Source organism: Zingiber officinale, chromosome 5B (assembly GCF_018446385.1).
Source record: "Zingiber officinale cultivar Zhangliang chromosome 5B, Zo_v1.1, whole genome shotgun sequence".
Classification (NCBI taxonomy): domain Eukaryota; kingdom Viridiplantae; phylum Streptophyta; class Magnoliopsida; order Zingiberales; family Zingiberaceae; genus Zingiber; species Zingiber officinale.
The window spans coordinates 131,076,655-131,098,605 of record NC_055995.1 but is presented as its reverse complement, the minus strand read 5'-3'; the positions used below and the strand labels follow the sequence as shown (position 1 = coordinate 131,098,605).

Below are 21,951 nucleotides of genomic sequence, written 5' to 3'. Positions count from 1 at the left end.
ATTTTGTCATGCTGGGTGCTCCCGCACCGTGCCCGAGGGTTGCCTGCCAACATGGTATGGATCTACGTGGGCAGGAATCCCTCAGATGCACACGCATGGTTGCACCCAGGGTCGCACAGCATAACAGCACTCTAAAATTGAACTAGTCCAAAAGAAGCCACGATTTAGATTGAAACATGCTGCTTTGATAAAAGGGGAGGAAACCTCTTAAAAGTTAAAAATTTCAAGTGAACAGTCATTCACTGTCCTCAAGAAGCAATGTCGAACCAGATCTCAACTGTGCACAAGTTCGAACTTCAAATTAACAGAACACGGAACATCTCTCGCACATGGCAGTTTTGTAGAGTCACCGCAATGGCATTAAATCCCACCACATGATGGCGCTTCTTAATAACTTCAGGAATACATTCCTACAATGCTCAAAGAAACCAAGTCAGTTAACCCGAGAATATATTGTCAATGACGAATCACAAGCCTTACTGGAAATAATTACCTCACTTTCTGCAGCTGTAGCAGCATCATATGTATTTCATTCCTGCAATTCTTGTCCGCCTAGATATCAAGAATTGACTTAAAGAACAAATAACTCCTAATAATCCTAAAACTCTCACAGTTTGTATGTCTGTTATCACGATGGACGGCAAATTTAATGGCAATGTAAACAACAAAACTTGGTCAGTCTGCTTTACATAGTCCCACATAAAGCGGTTGAAGAGAATATGGTTGGGTAAGGTGAGCATAAGAAGGGCAGAATTTTTTACTGCAAAAAGCCAACTTATTCCTCCAATTTCAAGTCCCCATCCCATGCTCCCTCGCCAAGTTTCCTCCCAAATCCTGTAGAAAGCAGTCAATACCAAGTATCCAGATATAACCACTGTCACAGGAAAGTATCTTTGCCTGTCACCAAAACCAGCAAATATATCAGAATCCTGATTGAGAAGCAGAAGGATTGGCGCTAAGAAAAATATCGCTCGGCTTGCACCACCAGTGAGATGGATGTTGAGTATCAGGCAGAGGATGAAACACATTATGGTAGCAACATTGCCTACTGCAGGCATCCAAACAGCCTCAGTTGTCAACCTCTTGATTGTGAGGGATGGTGCAGCAGATGCCCTCCTCTGGTGAATGAGTCGTGTTTTTGGTGGCAGGGCATAGTTGCGATCGGATTGACTTGGTGGCACACCTCTGCCAAGAGCCTTCTCACGCAGTAAAGATGACAACTCAAACTTGATTTCTAAAGCTATAAGCATGAATATCATTGCGTAGAGACCCATAAGTGACACTCTTGCTCCTTCGACAGTAAGGAGAGAGTTGAACCTCTCTGATTCTTCCCCTTCTTCAATACTACTCTTGGCCCTAAGCTGCCCTTCCAATAAATAAGTAACTGGAAAGAGAGCTACCAATAAAGCAAATACCCATGGCAGAAGCCTCGTGCTTGAAGCAGATGGGAAGTGTGTGAAAACTACCAGGACAGAAGCACAAACAATAGCAGCAACAAGGAGGGGATATAGAATTACAGCTTCGAAGAAGTATTCAGCACAGATATAGATGCCCAATGTTGTCCCAACTCCAACAGCATAAAAAGTCCTCAATTCAACAATATACTTAATTGGTATAATGGACGTGATTGCTGCTAGAGTAAGCAAGATAGTTGTTATAAGTAGCCATGATGGCCATGTAGATCGACTAGCAAAAAATCCATAAATTGAGATATCATCATTAGACTCATGGGCTGCTTTAATCAAGTCTGAGTGGAATGTCAATGATAGTGGAATTGGTGGCTGCATTAGAACAAAAAGCAAACCCATCGACACTACCAAGACAAGGAATCTCTTAGCCAGCTGCAAACGCACAAAAAAATTATCTCCTGATTAAAACAGATATCTTTACCAAATATTGTATTATCCAAGATTCAAAATGCAAAATAATACAAGTTCAAGAACAAAAGAAAAGATATAATACAAAGATAAAACTTAGTAAGTGCCCTGCAAATGTGAATGTAACAAAAACAATGTTATATGTAGGCATATGCATGTTAAAAGTATTAAGAACAAAACCATTATTTGCCCAAGCAAGAGACAGAAGATATCAGCAATATCTATGATTAATAAATTTACCTATATGGTCTCCTCGTAACAATTAATTTGCCTATGATTAAATAAATTTATCACATTTTCACAATTGTGCTTGCTTTGAGAGTATTGGAATAGTTCCATTAGCCCTATATTTTGTATTTATTAGTTTCCCATCCTATTTCAAATTATGTATGTTGTGTCAACTTGGTACCATAGCAGACCCTAATCTATCCACTTCCTTTACATTAGAAGTGAATCTTTATATCCTCTCAGCAGGTATTCACTCCTATCCTAGTGTTCACTCCAATTAATGATTCCAACTATCTAGTATAAGAAAAAAAAATGGAATTCTAATTAGTTATAATGAAAAGATCATTAACCTTTCCACCTACAAACTGAGAACGATGTGGTCATTTAGTATGAATGGGGAAATTCAGCGCCTAACTAATAATTGGCTTCTCAACAAAATCAAATAGATCCTCATTCCCAACTGAGCATGGTGCAACATCAACACAGCAAGCCCTCATGACCTGCCAGCATAGGGGCCCACATGACAGCTGGAGAAATAGTCCACTTAAGGAACAAAATTCTGTAATGGAGTTTCATGCAGCTTATTAGGCTCCTAGCACCTTTCTAAATGAATATACATGAATTGTGCTTGTCATGGCTGTCATTTAATGGTTTTAAATCTTGCCTCTTCTTGTCATCTACGTGTGAACCAACATTAATATAGTGTTGAAACATGGAGCCAACTCAATACACCATTAGGAACTCATTGCAAAATGTCAAGGAAGCTTTGAAAATTCAACTAGGATAAGGGTGGGTGCTGAAACATGGGATCCCTAGGTCAAACAAGGAAAGGATAGCGGATGGAATCGTTAAGCCTCTAATTTGTATCTTTTTCATCTTCATCTTCCACTTCCTCTTTTCCCTCTTCCACTCCACTAGTGTACACAAGTTAGCATGCCTAGCAAGCACTGACCTATATCGTGTATCAACATAGGCATTCATAAGAACTTGGTGCCCCAAACAAATAAAAGATAAAAAAAGGCTTATCTTTTCAACCTGATGCAAGAAAATGCATATTGGATCTTGATTTTGCCACTACAATAATTTGGCCCAAGGTTTTCAAATTTCCATCAGCACATAATTGTACGAACTGTGAAATCAGTTTAGAGACTAGTATTTAAAACCTAGGCCATTTGAAATTATCAAAGTGGAATCCATTAATGAAGTGTAGAAGAGAGTCATTGCATTATGAACCAATCTTTATAGCAGGGAGAGTGGTTGAGTTGATAAAGCTACTGTTGTGTTTATGCTACATTCTGTTTAAAGGTTGAACAACAGATCCAGAAATTGTTAACCGGGGGACCCAGTACACAAATAAACCTCCCAAACTCTAACTCCTCTTTCTCCTGCTTATGCTCGCAGAACAACCCCCAACCTATGCCCTCTCCACTGAGCTCCAAGGTATAACAAGTCCTACTACCCCAGGAACCCTAAGATCTGAAAAAATCTCCGGCCTCATTCCATGTCCTTTCCTTATCCAGCATAGTTTTCATTCCAGGAAAAAAAAATTGAATTGTGCAGCCTCTCCATCTGTCAACCCCTAAAATCTGAGAGTTTTCAATCCTTGTCCCTGTAGCTATAGGGGATTTCTCCCTATTATCTTAGTCGCCTCTAGAGAAATCATGATTACTAAATCTGGAAGAAATCCTCCCTTTAAACCTCATGAAGTCATCTTCCACCAACCAACTGTGAGCTTCTCCTTCTCCTCATTTCTCCTTACTGATGAAACTGAAACTACAAGAAGCATCCCATCATGTTTGGGTTTGCTGTCATCCTCAAGACCAGTAGGTATAGAAGCGGGGTGATGCCACATCAAAATCAAACTGTAGAACAATCCAAAAACATGCAGGAATTTGAAACTAAATTAGCGAAGAAAGAAAAGATAATCAATTCTAAGACTCTGAACTTCTTTTGTCCACTCAAAATCATCAGCAAGCATATCACGAAAATAAATATTCTAAATAAAACTAATATGCAAATCTTAATAGGGAATATAATTATTCCCTATTTATTACCAAAATAAAAATGCTAATTATCAAGTGACAAAAATTAAATTATAATTTTTGGCAGACCCATGAATCTTAAATATTTTCTAATTCCTTTCCTTTTATAGCGGATGCATTAATCTCAAATTAACCTCTAACTTATTTTCATCAAAATTATTTTCTTTTATGTATTATTCATTTCCTTGTCTACATTATTCTCCACTTCTGAGAAGAGATTGACTTTAGAGAATTTGCTGGATTCTTTGTTGTTGCTTCCAAGCATAGAAAACAATGTGATGAGAAAATTAAAATACATGAATGCCATACAATATGAAAAGTTACTTCATTAAGTATTTAATAATAATCACAATGTAATTTTATTCTTAATATCAATATAACTCCCATGTGCAAAGTGGATCTCTCAGTTTAATATATAAAAGCAAATAATGAAATTTACTTCACTAAGTATTAATAATGATCATCACTTAGTACAATTTTATTCATAATATTGGCATATATAACTCTCATATGTAAAGTGAATCTCTCAGTTTTACAGATAAAAGCAAATAGGGAAACTAAGTATTTAATAATAATCATCATTTAGTATAATTTTATTCATAATATCGACACATATAACTCTCATATGCAAAGTGAATCTCTTAGTTTGAAAGAAAATAAGACATCAGTTGTTTGATGATCATTAAAGTTATAAGTAAATATAAAAGGAATAATTAAATGATTTGCAAAATTCATGATGTTTGCTGTCTTTGATCTCTAAAGAAGTTCAAGTATACTAGAAGTTCTTCTAAGCTTACATCATTAAGAAGGCTCATCTAAGGTGTTACTAGAGGCTCTTCTAAATTGTTATCACATACTTATTTTATTAAGGTTATCAAAGGTTTATTTGAGGGCAACTCCAAGTTCATAGATTGTAAAAGTAGCAAGGACTTATTATCTTCAAATTTAATTCACTTAAGAAAGATTCTTTGTTTTTGCATCCTTGTTATGCAATCATTAATAAAATTTTATGAGACATCTTTTCATTAATTTTCTTGTCATTTTATGTTAATATGTAACAAGTTCTTGTCCGTTTTGGTTTTGGTTTTGGTTGTACTTAAACCAGTTGTATAATAAGTCAATCCACTTCAAACCAAACTATCATGAATGGGAGTCAAACTGAGTTTATAGGATTTGAGGAAAGAGTTGTAGACTCAATTTTTTAATGTTTTCATTGTAATAATATTGAGCAAGTTTAATCTCAAGCATTTCCTTTTTCCCTTTTCTAGAAGTTTAGGGGTTTTCTATCAATGAATCTACAAGGACCTTATGTTTTCTCATTTACCAAGACTAGTTATCCTCACATCTGCTGCAAGCAGACTTGATACATTTCTCCAAGATTCAAAGTATGCTTTACAGTCAAGCTATCTATTTCCAACTAGAACAGTATGATTCAGTAACATACAATGCCACTGTGAAGTTTGACAAGCATAGAAACAAGCCAAATAAATTTGATTTGGTTCAGTGGTCTAATCCTCTTCCGTGTCACATGTTTAGTAAGTTAGACTATTATACTTAGCCAATTGAGTTAAAATTTTAGAGAACCAAGTTGAAGAAGTATAAAGATGGAAAGTAATAGGATATCAAACTTAACAATAGTATACACTCTCCCATGTGGCATGTTTAGTTTTAAACTTAGACTATTATAAAAAAAATTTAATAGCATACCTGACAATAGTTTTAAAAATTTAGAGACAAGTTGAAAAAGCATAAGGATCGAAAGTAACAGTACATGTAACTAAATAGTAAATTCACTAATGTAATGTACAAAGAATTCATTGACCTAATTTTATTGTATGAGATATATATATATCACCAAAACATTAGATGATTAATAATAAATACCTTAGAAATATAAATACATTATCAATAAGTGATAATTAGTATCTTATAAATATAAATACTTCGATAAAGTGATAATTAATTAAATGAAAAGATAATATAATGTATTAAGTTTAATAAGCTTTATAACATCATTTAACAATTAATCATTGTCAAACGAGTGATGTTTGTTCCAAGGATAGATTACATAAACTCTTATCCCCATTAAGTCTATGCAAAGCAATATGACAAACAATAGTTAAATAATGGTTTCAAATCACGTACCGAATCGGTTGAAATGGTCAAAATATTCATAAGATTACTAAACTCAATACAACTAGGCACCGAGACAATGTCTCTTGTATTATTGTGTCATTCATATTGACGAATATCATGAACATTTCATGTTAACGCTCGACACCCCTTGAGATAACATTGTTCATTTTTTTTTATTTTGTAGTTTGTCTCCCTATAAGATCATGTCAAAATCATAGCATGCCCTATTGAAAGCGAATTGTTTTTTTTTTCATCTCTATCTTCCTTCCACCTCCAATTTACTGCTACCATCTTACATAGAAACATCAGCATGATAATGAAACATTGTTCCAATCAACCAAAACACTGGCATGACTTGATATTTGAACCTTGAGTTAAATTACTCTTTATTATATTAACTAATATTTTCTTTTATCTCCTCCTACTATGTATACCTACCTTGCAATCTTTCACTCTAAAAGATTCAACAAGTTAACAATATAACATATTGGTCGCCTTTAAACATGTTTTGATTTTCATATGTATTATGCACTAAAATGTCACCACTTACAACATTAGGGGCCTCTGGTAAATAGTATAAATCATTTCTTCCATGACATGATATTGAAGTCAATATTGATTTTAGACCCACTTTATTCGATAGCATTGTATCATTAGTCAATTTGGTGACCCAATTCTTGTCTGGAGATCAAGATCGCCAACCGCCCTACTGACTCTTCACCTTCCTCAATTTGATATTGTTTGAAGAAACATAATCACACAGCATTCATGTGAGGAGTCTTTTTGCCAACGTCATTGCCCGTCACATATCATGCACTCAATGAGCTTCTCATCATCTCCATCGAGAGAAAATCTTCATTGAATCCTTTTTTTTATTTGTCCAAAAATTCACCAAATCTAAGCAGCCTTTGTTTTTTGTTCTCCTCAAGGTGATAATCATCCAGGTCAACGATATCCTTGAGTCATTGGTAACATTGTGTTGTCATAGGAATTCACTGTGTCAATGTGTGATCATCAAAGCAAGCCAGGCCTTCGATATTGGGAGGTGACTAAGTTCACAAACAGTGAAGGCTCAATCTTCAAAGAGATGTGTTGTCAAAATGTTGCCAAATGTCATCCGAATATGTATTTGCATCCACCATGCCGTCGTACACAAAGGAGTGATCTTGGTATAAAAAAACAATTAAAGAGAAAAAAAATGAATGATGTCGGACCTTAAAGGGGCATAATAAAAAGGTAGGTCTTGAACCTTTGACTTTAGCAACAAAAACAAAGGTCCTTACCTCTACAAAAATTATGTTGGACCTTAAAGGGGCATAATAAAAAGGTAGGTCTTGAACCTTTGACTTTAGCAACAAAAACAAAGGTCCTTACCTCTACAAAAATGATGTTGGACCTTAAAGGGACATAATAAACAGAAATGAAAGTGCTAGGGCCCTTTAGTCTCATATTTTGAAACAAGTTCTTATAATACACATAAAGACCAAGAGATCTCCACCTGCATGTCTTGCCATTTTGAGTCGAATTAGGTTGTCTTGGGCTTTAATAGATTAAAGTTTAATTTAGTGAATCTATTAAAGTTCTTCACAATAGTAATGTTAAAGATTATTTCTCTAATAACTTGTAGTCATTTCTTTCCAAGCATGAATATTCTTTCATCAATCTTCCTGCCCCTATACACCACAACAAAACAATGTGTGGAAAGGAAGAATTAATACTTTATTGAGACTCACCATACTCTACACCTGCATATTTAAATTCCCTTTTCTTTCCTAGGTGATGTGCTTCTTATTGCATATTATCTTATAAATCGCATGTCTTCCTCTCCATTGTTCATGATTCCTTAAGATGTTGTCTCCACGAGGTGCCCAGTTAGCTAAAGGATGGCAGATTTGCAGCAATGGGGCAAGATCAAATCCCGGTGGGAATATGCCCTCGGGGAAAAACTCCTCACATCCCCTAGCCACTTAGCGATGGGCTATAAGCTGAACCCGTGATTTACGTCCCTTCACATAACGGACTTTGAGGGGCGCTTAGGGTAAGCATAATCACCTTTGCTACAATGATTCCATGAGATGTTATATCTCCACAAGTACATGATAATACCTGCTTTGCATATTTTATATCCTCGATAGGATAAACTATTTTCACCACTGTCACATATCTTTTTAAATTACTTCCATCTTCAAAAGTGATATACATTCTTTAAGTCGATTCCAATCTTCAACTCTTTACCCTCTATATCTGAGAGGGTGTAAAGAGGATTTTTATATTTCTACCTCAGTATCAATTCACATGTGTTCTACTAATAAGGTGCTTTCCACACCTCCTGTTGTTGAGGTGCTTATTCCTAATGCCCCCTCCTCTGAAGGAGTAAAACCAAAAATAAAGACAGAAGCATGCTCCAACACGTTTTAAAGACTCTTGCTCACAAATTGCCTACTTTTGTTTCAGATCTGCCTTTGATTTGGACCACCTATTACTTTACTCAAAGGTACTCAAAGTGTTTTACTAATATCCACTTTTCTATTTTTTTTACCATATGTGTCAAAGTCGCCACCTATTATGCTTTTTTGTCCTCTTTATCATCACAAATAATTTGTAGAAATATTTTAGAGGCTCTTTTAAATCCCAATGGCAGTACTTTGATCAAAGAAAAGGATAGTCACCACTCCAATCCACTCTAATGGTTCTTGGAAGCTAGTTTCTTTCCCTCTAGGGAAGCCCACAATGGATTGCAAGTGGCTTTTCACTATAAATGCTCACCTAGTTGTACTTGGATCAATTAAAAGCTCGCCTAGAGGCCAAATGATTCACTCAAATCTTCAGAACAAACTACCTTGACATATTTTCTTCAGTGGCCAAGTTGACTTCAATTTGCCCCCTTCTCACCCTGTTAGCTATTTTTTTGAGCTCTTTCATCAGCTAAGAATCAGAAATATCCTCATATTAATCTTATTGAGGTTTTATATGATGCTACCAAATCTTTAGGGCTTGTTGCTTAGGGACTTTCTTTGTGTGAGATAAAGAAATCATTTATACGGGCTGAAGCAATCTCCAAGACCTTACTTAGTTTGGAAACTTTAGATCTGCTCTTCTATAGTATGGCATGACCAGGGAGCATATGATGAATCCCTTAATATTTCACTTATGTCTTAACATTTCACTTGTCTTAGTCAGGGAGACATTCTTGTATGGACAATATCATTATCACCAGATAATTCTATTAGGTCATATAATTAAAGTACCTCTGTTTGCATTTACATATCAAATATTTAGGTGATCTCAAATATGGCTACTCACTTTAGAGGAAACCTTTTATATGTCTTAGTGGAAGTATTTGATATGCTTGAAGAGGATAGAATCTTAGGGACAAAACCAATTAACACTCCTATGGTTTGCAATAAGAGATCAGAACCAGAGGACCAGAACAGGAGGCAGATACAGAATTGAAGATTGGTAAGAAAAAGTGGATAGCCATACAGTTACAAGACCTAACATCTCAATTAGGGTCAGTGCCAGTCAATTCTTGGACTCCATATTGTAATCTGTAGTGAACAAGCTAAGGCATGCTTCAGAAGGGCCAATCAGAATTATTACAACAATCAAGTTGCCATGCACATTTCCTTTAATATGGTATTTCATGAGAGAACAAAGCACATAAAGACCAATTGTTAATAAAATAAAATAAAAGAGCAACTGAATGAGATTGCCACCTCATTTTGTTAATTCCAATGTTAAACTAGGCATGTCTGCCAAATTTTCGAGTGACTTAGAATTTTATTCGTAGCGAACTGGGTTTATAAAGTATTTTTAAACCAATTTGTTTGTGAGTGCTATGGATGAAAATGTCAGCATTTGCCATATTCAAGATTTACTTGTATATTTTCATTGATTAATGACATAAAAATAGAAGCCACCTAGAGTAGATGGTATGAATCTTTTCCCCGTAACAAAATGTCTCTACCTTAACTATTCCACTAATTCTACACTTGTTACTAAATTACAGGTTTTGTTCAACTTATTTGTTTCTGTGCAATGATTAACAAACTACTTCATTAATTTTGTCACAATCTATCTCCCTAATCACAATTGCAGTAAACCTTCCATTTCAGACCCATTTAGCAACGACATCAATTTCAAAAATACAATTTCTTTTCACAACCCCAACTCCTAGCTTCCTAGCACCCAATTTAACAATGCCCTTAACTGTCCATTTAACATTAAAAGCCTGACTCTAACAAGTTTCCTAAGCAGGTACTTGATAGAAAAAGCTTTCCCTTGTTTGTTATTTTTTTGAAAGGAAAAGAAGTTGAAAATTTTGTAGTAATTCTTTAAAAACATTATAAAATGATTTAGTTTTTAGATTTCATAAAAAAAAAATAACATGAATTTAGTTGGAATTACCAATGAAAATTGTGCGTGGTAGTGATGTTCTACGTGATTATATTTGAGAAGGGAAAAATGTGCGTGTCCTAAAGAAACAATTCCCCAGCACATTTCTTCCATCCCACCTTTCTCGCCCAAGAAAACAACAGGAACAATGCCCAAGGAAGCCATTCTCCGGGCATGTTTCCTTCAAGCTCATGAGGCGTAGGGATTAAGCTCTTAAATAAGCAACTGACTCGAAATCCGACAAAACCTGAGTGCCCATACAATACCTAGTAACTCCCTTGGCACGACTGAAGAAGCATGACCCAGTTCACTATCTAATTACAACGGCACCTATCACCAGATGCACCATAAAAGCAAGCTCGACAACAAATCTTGACATAATATCCCAAATCAACATAATTGTCTTTACCTGAAACACATTCCACGGTGGCAGGCTTTTAAGATCTTCTGTCAAATTCCTGAGAAAACATTTCTGACAGCCTCAAGGGTACTATTCCTTGCACGGGTCTAGTTCTATTTTCCCAAAGATACCACGTATCAATAGCAATAGTAGTATTAAACCCAGGAACTCGAAGTTTACCTTTCAAAAAATGGTTACCCCTCACCCATTCCTCCAAATAGAAATCCCAACCTTTCGTCCAGTGTATTAACCTCACAGTTGCTTAGCAAATTCACATTCCACCGGCGATCATAGTTGTGAAAGCCTCCACCATGCTACTAAACAAACTTTTTACATGTCTCATAAATATTTGCCAAAGAATGTTCCACCTCCTTCTTTAGTCTCCTAAGTAGACTCCTCCCTCCTATCATTATCAGCAACCTTAGCACAAAGTGCACCATTCTCGGTGCAATGGCAGACCCAAATATTATCACAATTTCCATCAGGACACGGATTAAAATAATTCAAACCACTTCAGACAAAATAAAATGCTCATAGAGCCCCAATGTTCCAAGAACCCTTATCAACTCAGATACCTTCATAACCCTCCCTATAAGATCAACAGTCACAAAAGTCTGCCACCATACAATAGGAACTGGATCAAATTCATAGATCCTTCCAAACATTACAATTTTTCCCACTAGCACAAGATAACCTCTAAGCTCCATAATGTAATTCTTCAAAACCTAGGATGAATGGCCAATGCAACCTAATTCCCAAGGATGACAAAATCATGCTTACCCCCAACACCTTCACCTTAGATAAAATTATCACCATTAATAACAATCCTTCACTTTATCATATCCATTTTAGAATTGCATACATTGGAACCCCAAAAGAAAACAGTACAGAAAACCTAAATACTTGGAAGGATAAAAAAAAACTGTACAGAAAACCTATCAGCCCTCAAATCATCAATAGATCATGAGCAAATACAACAACAAGAACAACAACAACCAACTTTTATCCGACTACATGGGTCGGCTATATGAATCCTTCTACACTATTGGGCTCTATCCCCTAATAAATCATCATTTATATTTAAATAAATTTTATTTTATTTCATTGTTGCTAACCAAATCATTTTTTGTCTTCCTCTTTCTCACTTGATGTGCACATTTATCATAATTTTACATCACCTAACTAGAACATTTATTGGTCGTCTACGTACATGCTCATACTATCTTAAACATATCTCCCGAAATTTTCCTTACAATCCGACTTTCTCTCTAATATTTTCATTTCTTATCAAATCCATCCTTATATGTCTACACATCCATCTTAACATCCTCATTTTTGCAACTCTCATCTTCTACTCATATGCTTGAGTCATAGCTTAACATTCAACTCCATATAATATAGCAAATCGAAATGTCATTTTGTAGAACTTTCCTTTAAATCTTTAGAGGTATTTACGATCAAAAGAACACCTGACAATCTCCTTCATTTCAATCATCCTTGTATTTTATGTAAGACATCTCTCTCAAAGCCTCCATCATTTTACAAAAATGATCCTCAATACTTAAAACTCTCATTTAGAGACAACTCATCTCCTCCTATTTTAACAATTGTATCATTATATATAATATTACTAAACTTAAATTCCATATATTATGTTTTTACTCTAGCCTAAAACCTTTCACCTCTAGCATTTTCCGCTAAGATTCAAATTTAGCATATATTCCTTCACATGTCTCATCTACCAAAATAATATCATCTACAAACAAGATCATGAGCAAATAACAACTAATAAATTCTTACATCACCAGCCTTAGATGGTGTGATCCTCCCCTAACTCACATAATATTTCATCCCACAAAATAATTGATGAACAATTATAAAAGGGTAAAGTGACAAAGAATCACAGTTGTATGACCACTAAACTCCATAGAATTAACCCCATTTTCATTACAATGAAAAATTGAGGAACAAATACAAGGTTCGATCTACCTGATAAAGTCAAAAGGAACATCATCTTCCCCAGTATAACCAAAGCTTTCTAGCACATCATGTCAAAAACCTTTTGCAATATATTTCAATTATAAGGATAATTGCACCTTTACTTGTGAAAAAAGATGAACCATTTCGCTTACAAGGATGATATTATCATGCTACTTGTCGAGCAACAAAGCATTCTTGCAATAAGTTGAATATGCACTAATAATCAAAGAAATTTTAATTAACTGAAAACTTAACTCTAACTAAAATACAAAAGGAATGCCACTAATTCTGAAATAAATTAGCCTTATTAATCTCCCACTAAAATAAAACAAACTTTAAATTAATACACATCAAAACTACTTAACCATGCAAAATAAAACAATTAGAAACCATAAACACCAATAAAAAACTAATTCTTCTAAATAGGAAATCTCACCAAAATTGCCTTTTAGAAAATCTAAACCTTTTAAATCTAATCCCTAGTTTATCATATGCATTAGCAATATCCCCACTCCAAAGCTTCGGATATCACTTAACAAATGTTTGTCAAACATTTTCAGCACCCCTATAACCTCCTCACCCTCAAGCAGTCCAGTAATACATTTTATCTCCTAATATTCACTTGATTATGAAAGAATTTGGAATTCCGGTCACCCCTTCAATCCAATTCATCTTTACCTTTGAGCTCCACTTCATACAGTAATAGACTGTTAAGCTAAGCCTTCTCAGAATCAGAAAGCCCCATACGACTCTCCTTCAACGCCAACATCATCACCTCCTAAGTTACTTCAAGTTTCCTATCAACATTGCCAACCTTCTTATAACTCCACTAACTAAATGCTTTAGGAAGAACAGAAAGGCCGCATCCCACATCAGAGAGATAAAAAAAATCACACTCATATTGACTTTTAATCACTTAAAAAGCCCAAGATATTCCTTCTAGTAGTGCTCAAAAACAAAATCCTTCCTGCAAACCAATTTCTCCCTATTTTATAGGATAGGGAAGACAAATGAGTAACCTGAGCCTCAAACATCTTCAGCCAAGGAACATAAGCATATATACCTTATCTACTTATTGTATCAGAAACCAAAATCAGTAAAAATTTCTTTATAAATTCTATAAACCCAACAGCAAACCTTACCCAGGAAAAACCCACATCATCCTTCCTATCTTTAGTTTGACAAACACAGATAAAAACACAATCTACAAGCCAAATGCAAACTAACACTGCGAACCCAACAGCTTCCACAATTTAATTACACTAGTACCAAAAGTGTTAGCATACACACTAGAAAAAAACAAACAGTAGTACTATCTGAAACCACTGCTCATACAACTTTTATTCTTAAATCGCCAACACCTAAGAACACTCCTGCAAGAACAGAATTAAACCCTCCAACCTCCCATCAGAAGGAGCCCAGACACTAATCCAACTGCTGTCACAGACCTCTTCACTAAACCTCCTCCAAGAAATCTTCTAACAAGAAAAAATGCTGCTCACTATCCTTCCTAGAACTTTGAATATTTGATATTAGTGCAATCATCAGCAAACAAGCAATTATAAAGAACACATTCTCACTCCATCAGATCGTCCAGCAAAGTCTCCCTACAAAAATCACAACGAAACCTCTTTTTCTTTGACAAATTATTTCTAGAGGATCTTCCTTCCCAAATTTTGCCTAAACTCCATTACCCTTCCTCTCATTAAATTCTATATCCTGTGATTTATTAACAATTTTCTGTGTCACCTCCTGCTACTTAGCCTCAGAAATCAACTGCCCAAGAATTATTCAGCAACCCCAAAGGAAGAAAAAACCACTTCAGCCCCACTAACATCCACCTTCTTCAAACTCTGCTCCCTATTTTTAATGTTTGAGGTATGAGTGGAAGAAATATTCATCTTATTACACCCTTTGACTTGATCAAACAAATCTCAGCCGACACGCATCCTTCCATAGCAAAAGAATCATGAACCTCAAAACTCCGTTGACAACTTTACCACCATCACTGGTCGGCACATCCATCATGCCCTATTAACCCACCTCCACATTATTATAATTGAACAGATTGATAGAATAAACACCACCCCTCTTAGTAGCGGATTTAACAATACTCCCACAACCAAAAAGGTAATCCGAAATCTTCCTTTAACCACACCAATATTGGAAGAGGAAACTCTCCCACTCTCCATAATGCTACCTGTCTTGGTACTCTTATATTTGGCACCACAGTTACTCTTTATGCCCAATTCTAATCACACCAGTAGAAAAACCATTGAATGTTATCATAAATTAAACCGTTTACCTCCTGATGCAACGCACAATTCTTAAGGTAAAAGTTTATCAACATCAACCAAGAAACACCTTAGCAAACTTAGCCCTGTCCTCAAAAACAGTCACCTGGTCAATTTTAACTATACTCCAAACAACAACTACCAGAAAAGGAAGAATGTCATCATGAATGAGATTCAACAGAAAACCATCAAACTATAGCTATACAGGTATCTCATTAACCTTTTCCACAAGGAGATGAAAACAAGACCACCACAGAATCAAACAGAGAGCCCTACCATTCAAGAACAAAGGTCCAGCTGACAAAACATCTGTACAATCATCTCCACCTTTAAAATAAGAATGCAAAGAACCCCTCATAAAAGTCTTTGAATTGAATCAAATTCAACTTGCAAGCTTTGAATTTAATCAAAGCTTTGAATTTTTTTTTTAAAAAAAAACCTCATAAACTATGCAAGCTTTGAATTTAATCAAAATAGAAGTCTTATTAATAAACACAACACTGTTAGCAAATAGCATTCACTCGGGTGGTTTCACTTGAATATTCTTTGTTAGTTCATCTAGTACTAATGTGAACATAGAGGGACTTAGAGTTGACCCTTATTGTGAACCTACAAAATAGGAAAGATATCAACCAATAAGTATAACTTCTATATTAATTAATTTAATTATGTAGTTTTCGTAACCTAACAACACCCACCCACCAGAGTTCATCCTCACTACCCACCAGTTCCTACTATTTGCCTTCTCCAACTTGACCATGCGGGGTCAAGTATGATACCTCTCCTCTTGCCTTACAACTTAGTATTTTTTTTTTCATTCCAGGTGTGTGTCTGCATAGACAATGCAACTGCAGAAAGCTCTTGCCAATAATATCAATATTGATTGGCTTACAAAATAAAAAGTGAAAATCAGAATTTACGCCAAGTATCCACTAAAGCTTCATGGAAATTGGCCTAAAGTATTGCTCCAAGAATGGTAGAACTTCAGCATTAGGATAGAATCTTGACTTCTACAACATTTGTCCATATACTATTAAGATGTCTTCAAAAACAACTCATCCTAATGCTTATATTTATCATCATTTGCAAAACATGGAGGATGCATAATTTCATGTGTAGAATTGAGCTTTGTATTTAATGATCTTGGACCTCTTTACCAAATACAATAACAACCATTTACATAACATAGGTGCAAATAGCTTGCGGAAGGAACTTTCAATTAAATGATTTGAACCATTTTACAAGTACAAGAGCTCCTTATGTGTTACAAATCCCATCATTAGCCTAAAAAGGGCAGCTCGGTGCACGAAACTCCCGCCATGCGGGTCCCGGAGAAGGATCCATTGTACGCAACCTTACCCTGCTTTTTGCAAGAGGCAATTTCCACGATTCGAACGCATGACCTTTTGGTCACATGACAACAATTTTACTATTGTGCCAAGGCTCCCCTTCAAAATCCCATCATTAGCCTGGGTAGGAAAAAAAATACGGCTGGACTTCTTCTAACAATACTTCAAATCTGCTAAAATCTCATCACAAATAGATGTCTAATGTCGTCAAAATATTACGGGTGCGTTTGGTTTGTGTGTTTTTTATTTTCATTTTCTGAAAAATGCGCATTTCTAAAAAATGGTGTTTGGTTTGCATTTTTCGAGTCTGTTTTCTAAAAAATTAGATAGCGTTTTCTAGAAAAATAGAGAATGACAAAAAGTCATTTTCTGTTTTCTAGAAAACGCGCGTTTTCCAGAAAATGAAAATGGAAAACGTGTAAACCAAACGCACCCTACATTTTCTATTGCCATGCCTTTTGAGAAGGTTGCCAAGGGATCTCCCTACATTTCATCACGCATTCTATGTGCATCCTTAATGAGGATATTGAGCATCTGTTCCCCCGTCACATCTGGTCTGATTATAACACAATGGATTAGCCCTTTTAGACCAACAATATTTCCTAGATCTTCATGCATTTTTATTACATGAAAATGATAACTATCCGTCTTGCATTGTTTAGCGCTGTGTTTTATATCATGTTAGTTATTTTGAAGAGGATTGTCTGTTTGCTTTTGTGAATCCTTGAAAAAATAATGTTGGTAATAGTAATAGTTATACTATTTTCTACAGAAAAATGCATAAATAAATTTACAGGATACAAAGCTTCAGAAAAAATATATCTTTGAGACAATAATACTTAGCTTATCTATCAGAGAAATTGCATGAATAATGGATAGATCAATTTCAAGGAAATGATTAGTATGAAGTCAACAACCAAATCCAACAGAAATGTTTATAAAGACAGAAAATGAAACAAAAACATAAAGAGTTAATATGACTCCACTTGTGTGACACGAGATGTAGAATTCGATTTTACCTGAACATGAGAGAAGTGGAGGGCAACTATTGGGATGCAAGCAACCCCAGCCACAAGAATGAGTGATCCCACAAGCAAACCATCAGATGGAGGCCTTCCATTCCACCATTGAAGAGCTTCAAAGATTGTTTCACGACACAACCAAGTAGAGAAAGCAATCACGGCAGCATGAACATAGCCTTGCCAGGCCTTCATTCTTGAAGCTCCTTTTGACTTATCCCTGTGTAATTGCAAACAAGAAACCAAGCAGATAAGAACAACTCAAAGCAAAAATGCAAGATATCTAGGAAGTAATTGCAACCAGCACAAAGACGCAATCATTATTAACAAATGATTTCTTCAAACGAACACAACATATAAGTCTTCAATACCAAAAAATGGATGAGAATGGATTTCTTCATACTTGTAAAGAAGCAATGGAGGGGAAATAGCCAACAGCAAAACAGCTGTCATCCACAAAATTGATTTTGATGTAATAAAAAGCATAGCAAGCTTTGATAAATACAGACAGGTTAAGATCCAAATTGCTTTTGGGCCAATCCGGTGATCTATTGCCAATCTCCTCGCCAAAGTCAATCCCAAGAAGGTGGTTGTCAAGACCATGTAACTAGGATACATAACATCTTCATCAAATCCAAAGTAATAGATAACAGTATAGTTGAAGAAACGGTCCTCTATGTAGCACAATAGCAATGCATGGCCAATCAAGCCAACCTCAGTAAGAAATTGCAACTTCATAGGTAGCAATGCCAAACCAGGAATGGTCATTGCCATGATGATGCTTGCGACTATCAACTTGCAGAAGGTTTTCAAAGGCATACCAGCCATCCATATATTGAGATCCCAGTAGTTGTGTACAACAAACCACAGAACCATCATGCTCGCTAATGCCACAAAGGCAAAGTAGGATGACAAGCTTTTCTTTGTAAAGAAACGTGCAATATAGAAGCCAGAGATCATAGGGACAGGGAGAAACTGCAAAATCAACAATAGAAAGTTTCATTAACTGCTGGCAAACAGATGGTATGATAAGATATGGTTAAAGAAGCAACAAAATAAGTGAGATACAGCATCTAGGCCCTTCAGAAAAATGGAAAGGCAAACAACTCTACTAAAAAGAATTAAATAACCATTCACACAACACTTTATAATGTGTGTATGGCATTTGGTGACCTATAAACAGATTGTCTGCTATTTTCTCTTAACCTTTTAAGATAAAATAAGCATGGTCTAAATGCAAATTTAGCCATCTGAGTACAAAGCCTATTCATCAACTCTGTTAATGGAAGTGTTGAACTCACAAATTTGAAATGTGAGCCTAAGGACAGGCTGTTAACACTACAAAACAGACCAGACCTAGTTTGTTACCACCATTAACAAGAGGAAAAGAAGGGTTAGTCATGCAATTGAAATATCCAATAATCTAAGTTAATATCCCTGTAAAATATTCTGTACCATTTAAATATAGTTGCTAAATGGTCTGCTTGAATAGTTATATCATTCAATTAGAGATTTATTAACATAGTAAAATAAAAAATAAGAATAATAAGCAATACTTTAGCTTCAGGTCTATCTTCTAGCTCAGTCAACAATAGTTGATTTGGCATCCTGAGCCATGCATTTGTAAGTAATTTCCTGCTTATCCTTGGGTGTTTAATTGAATTGTATGCTTGTTCATCATGTATTATTCCCATAAGATGCATTAATTCAAGGAAGTTTCAAAATTTGCTAGCTTAGGCCATGGGAGAAGTCAGTGTCCATGTGAATTGTTAATCTGCAGGCAGTTATACATACAATGAGTATACAAGGTGCATAATTTATTTAACGTAGTGCTTGTGAAAGAGACTAATGCTCAAAGATGGGTTTTTGAGCATATAGTTCAAGTTAAATAGAAGTATATAACCTAACTACAATAAGCATCCAAATTGAGCTTATAAGATCAGAAGTTTTTATATTGATCACACGGGTTAGTGACTGAAGGGAACAAACTGCAAAAAAGACAATTTAACTATATATACATGCTAGAGTATGAATTCTTGATAATTTTATTAGCATAACTGAAACAAACAATCGTTAGTTCCATCACCTTGCAAGAGAGATGGAATATGATGTTGTAGAGATGAAAACATACCAGGATAGGGAACCCAATAACTACTGCGCCAGCTGCACTAACCAGAACCAACGAAACAGTAAAAGCTGCTGAGCTGAAAGCATCACCAACCATACCAATTACATAAGCCCCTACGACGGATGCACCTCCGAGCATTGTAACAGTGACGAGTAGGTAGTTAAAGGGTGGAGGAGCATGCAAGTATCTTCCAAAGGAATGAAATACAACTCTGACCTCGAGGCAGAGGACAACGACTAACATTGCCACCGCTCCATTGACCACCCGAATCCGATGCATCTGGTGTGCATCCCTTGTAACCCACCACAGTGCCCCCCACATAGATGCATAAAGCTGGAACAAAAACGGAATAAAGAAGAGCAGCAGGAGATCACATACGGATGCAGAGGAGGAGAAGATAGCCGCATGGTGAGAACCAATGTGGAACAGAAGCGGCACAAAGAGAAGATACAAGGTGTGAAAGCATCCCTCCAGCGGACCAAGTATCTGAGATTCTCCAGCGTCATGCTTCTGGGACTTAAAGGAGGATGGGCGGGGGAGAGCGAAGAGCCAGTAGAAAAGGCAAGCAAATGCCATCAGGTAGTAAGCGGCGTTAACCATGCCGACTGCCGAGACAGTGGCCCAGGTAAAAAGCGGAGGCATGACGACGGGGATGCAGGCAAACAAGAGGCGCTCCAAAGCGGGAAGGATGGAAGGGTTCTCGATGTGTATCCATCGGAACTGGAGCGAAGCCCAGACTCCGATCAGGAATGTTGTATCGGCACAGAGGAGGAGCGCGAGGCCAGAGAGGAGAGGGGCATAGTAGATCGAGGCAGAGAAGAAGAAGGCAAGCTGGGAGGCGATGAGGGAGGTCCAGACCGCAAAAAAGGCAGCGGTTCTGAGGCGGAGCGAGTCGAGGAGGTAGGCAAGGATGAGGCCAACAGAGAGGACGGTCAGGACGGGAGCACCACCGAGGTCGAGGAGAAAGGCAGCGGCGGGGACGAGGGCGAGAGCGAGACGAGGGTTATGGGAGAAGGCGGAGGAAGAGATGAGGCGGCTCTTGGAAGCGGAAGAGGAGGGAGAGGGGGAGGGGGAAGGAGAGGAGGAGGAGGCGGAGGGAGAAGGGCGGACGAAGGGATTAGGGTTAGGACTGGGGGAGGCACTGCGGGAGGAGGCGGAGGAGGAAGGGCTGGTGAAGGTGGGGAAGGATGGAGCGCTCATGGAGGCAGAGATGAATGCGCGGTGGCGAGCCAAGGGGTCGTCGGACATCATCGTCGAGTTTAGTTGGGAATTAGGATTGAGGTTTAGTAGCCAGGTAGGTGGAGGTCGAAAAGTGGTGGCGAGGTCCGCATTTTCGTCGATTAGAGGACGGGAAGTCGCCGGTTCCTTATAAAAATTCGATTAATTTATTTTAGTTAGTATTTAAAATAAAATAAAATAATTATTCGTTTCTAGAAAAATATTAAAAAGATGTTTCATCCTTACTTTTATAAAATAAATAATTGTACAAGCAATTACTAGCAAACTGCTCTAGCCGTAATTGTTATAAATAATTTTAATCAATTTATTTTATATTAATCAAGTTAGTGTGATTTTTAATTAATGTTGTTACCTGACGCCCAATCCTTCCTGACTTGTTAGGATTTTTCTTCTTATATCAAACATTTCACTCACATGTCAAATGTATAATTAATTATGATTCATTTGAACTTTACTCATTTGTCAATTGATCAATCATGATCCACTTAAATTTTACCTTTACTAACTCTCTATCAGACTTTCAACTATCAAGTGTCCAGTGAATATTGACTCACTTGGATTGTACACTTCTCAATACCCGGTTGAACTTCAAACTGTCAAGTGTCGGTCAACTATGATCCACTTAAACTTCTCCACTATCAAGTATTTGATTAACCTTGACTTATTTGACGTCTCACTCAACTATCAAACATACTTGGTCAATCTTAACCCGAGATCAATTGCACCAACAATAAGGACTCAATTTTGGTGGTAGTTGATGATTCTCCAAAATGACTTATTTTATTCCTTGCCACAAGACTTCAAAAGTTAATCATGTTGTTAATTTCTGTAAGTACACTTGATAAATTTTAATATGATCAGCCG

At 36.4% G+C, this 21,951-nt stretch overlaps 1 protein-coding gene across 1 annotated transcript; it reads right to left on the bottom strand.

The window, feature by feature from the left end:
• Positions 1–163: 163 nt before the first annotated feature.
• Positions 164–21,213, bottom strand: LOC121986034. Its single transcript, XM_042539795.1, has 5 exons — positions 19,852–21,213; positions 18,124–18,695; positions 17,721–17,940; positions 494–1,841; positions 164–410 (listed from the first exon to the last, which is right to left on the bottom strand). Exons 1-4 carry the CDS (start codon positions 21,097–21,099, stop codon positions 519–521), a joined length of 3,363 nt encoding a protein of 1,120 aa, XP_042395729.1. The 5' UTR covers positions 21,100–21,213; the 3' UTR covers positions 164–410; positions 494–518.
• Between the last annotated feature and the right edge of the window lie 738 nt (positions 21,214–21,951).

Excerpts from the sequence above, each read along its gene's own strand:
- LOC121986034 (XM_042539795.1), bottom strand. The coding sequence starts at position 21,099 with ATGATGTCCGACGACCCCTTGGCTCGCCACCGCGCATTCATCTCTGCC. Across the intron at positions 17,941-18,123 it reads CCTCCATTGCTTCTTTACAA|GGATAAGTCAAAAGGAGCTT; the intron begins GTATGAAGAAAT and ends GCAATTACACAG. Across the intron at positions 1,842-17,720 it reads TCCACTTCTCTCATGTTCAG|CTGGCTAAGAGATTCCTTGT; the intron begins GTAAAATCGAAT and ends GTGCGTTTGCAG.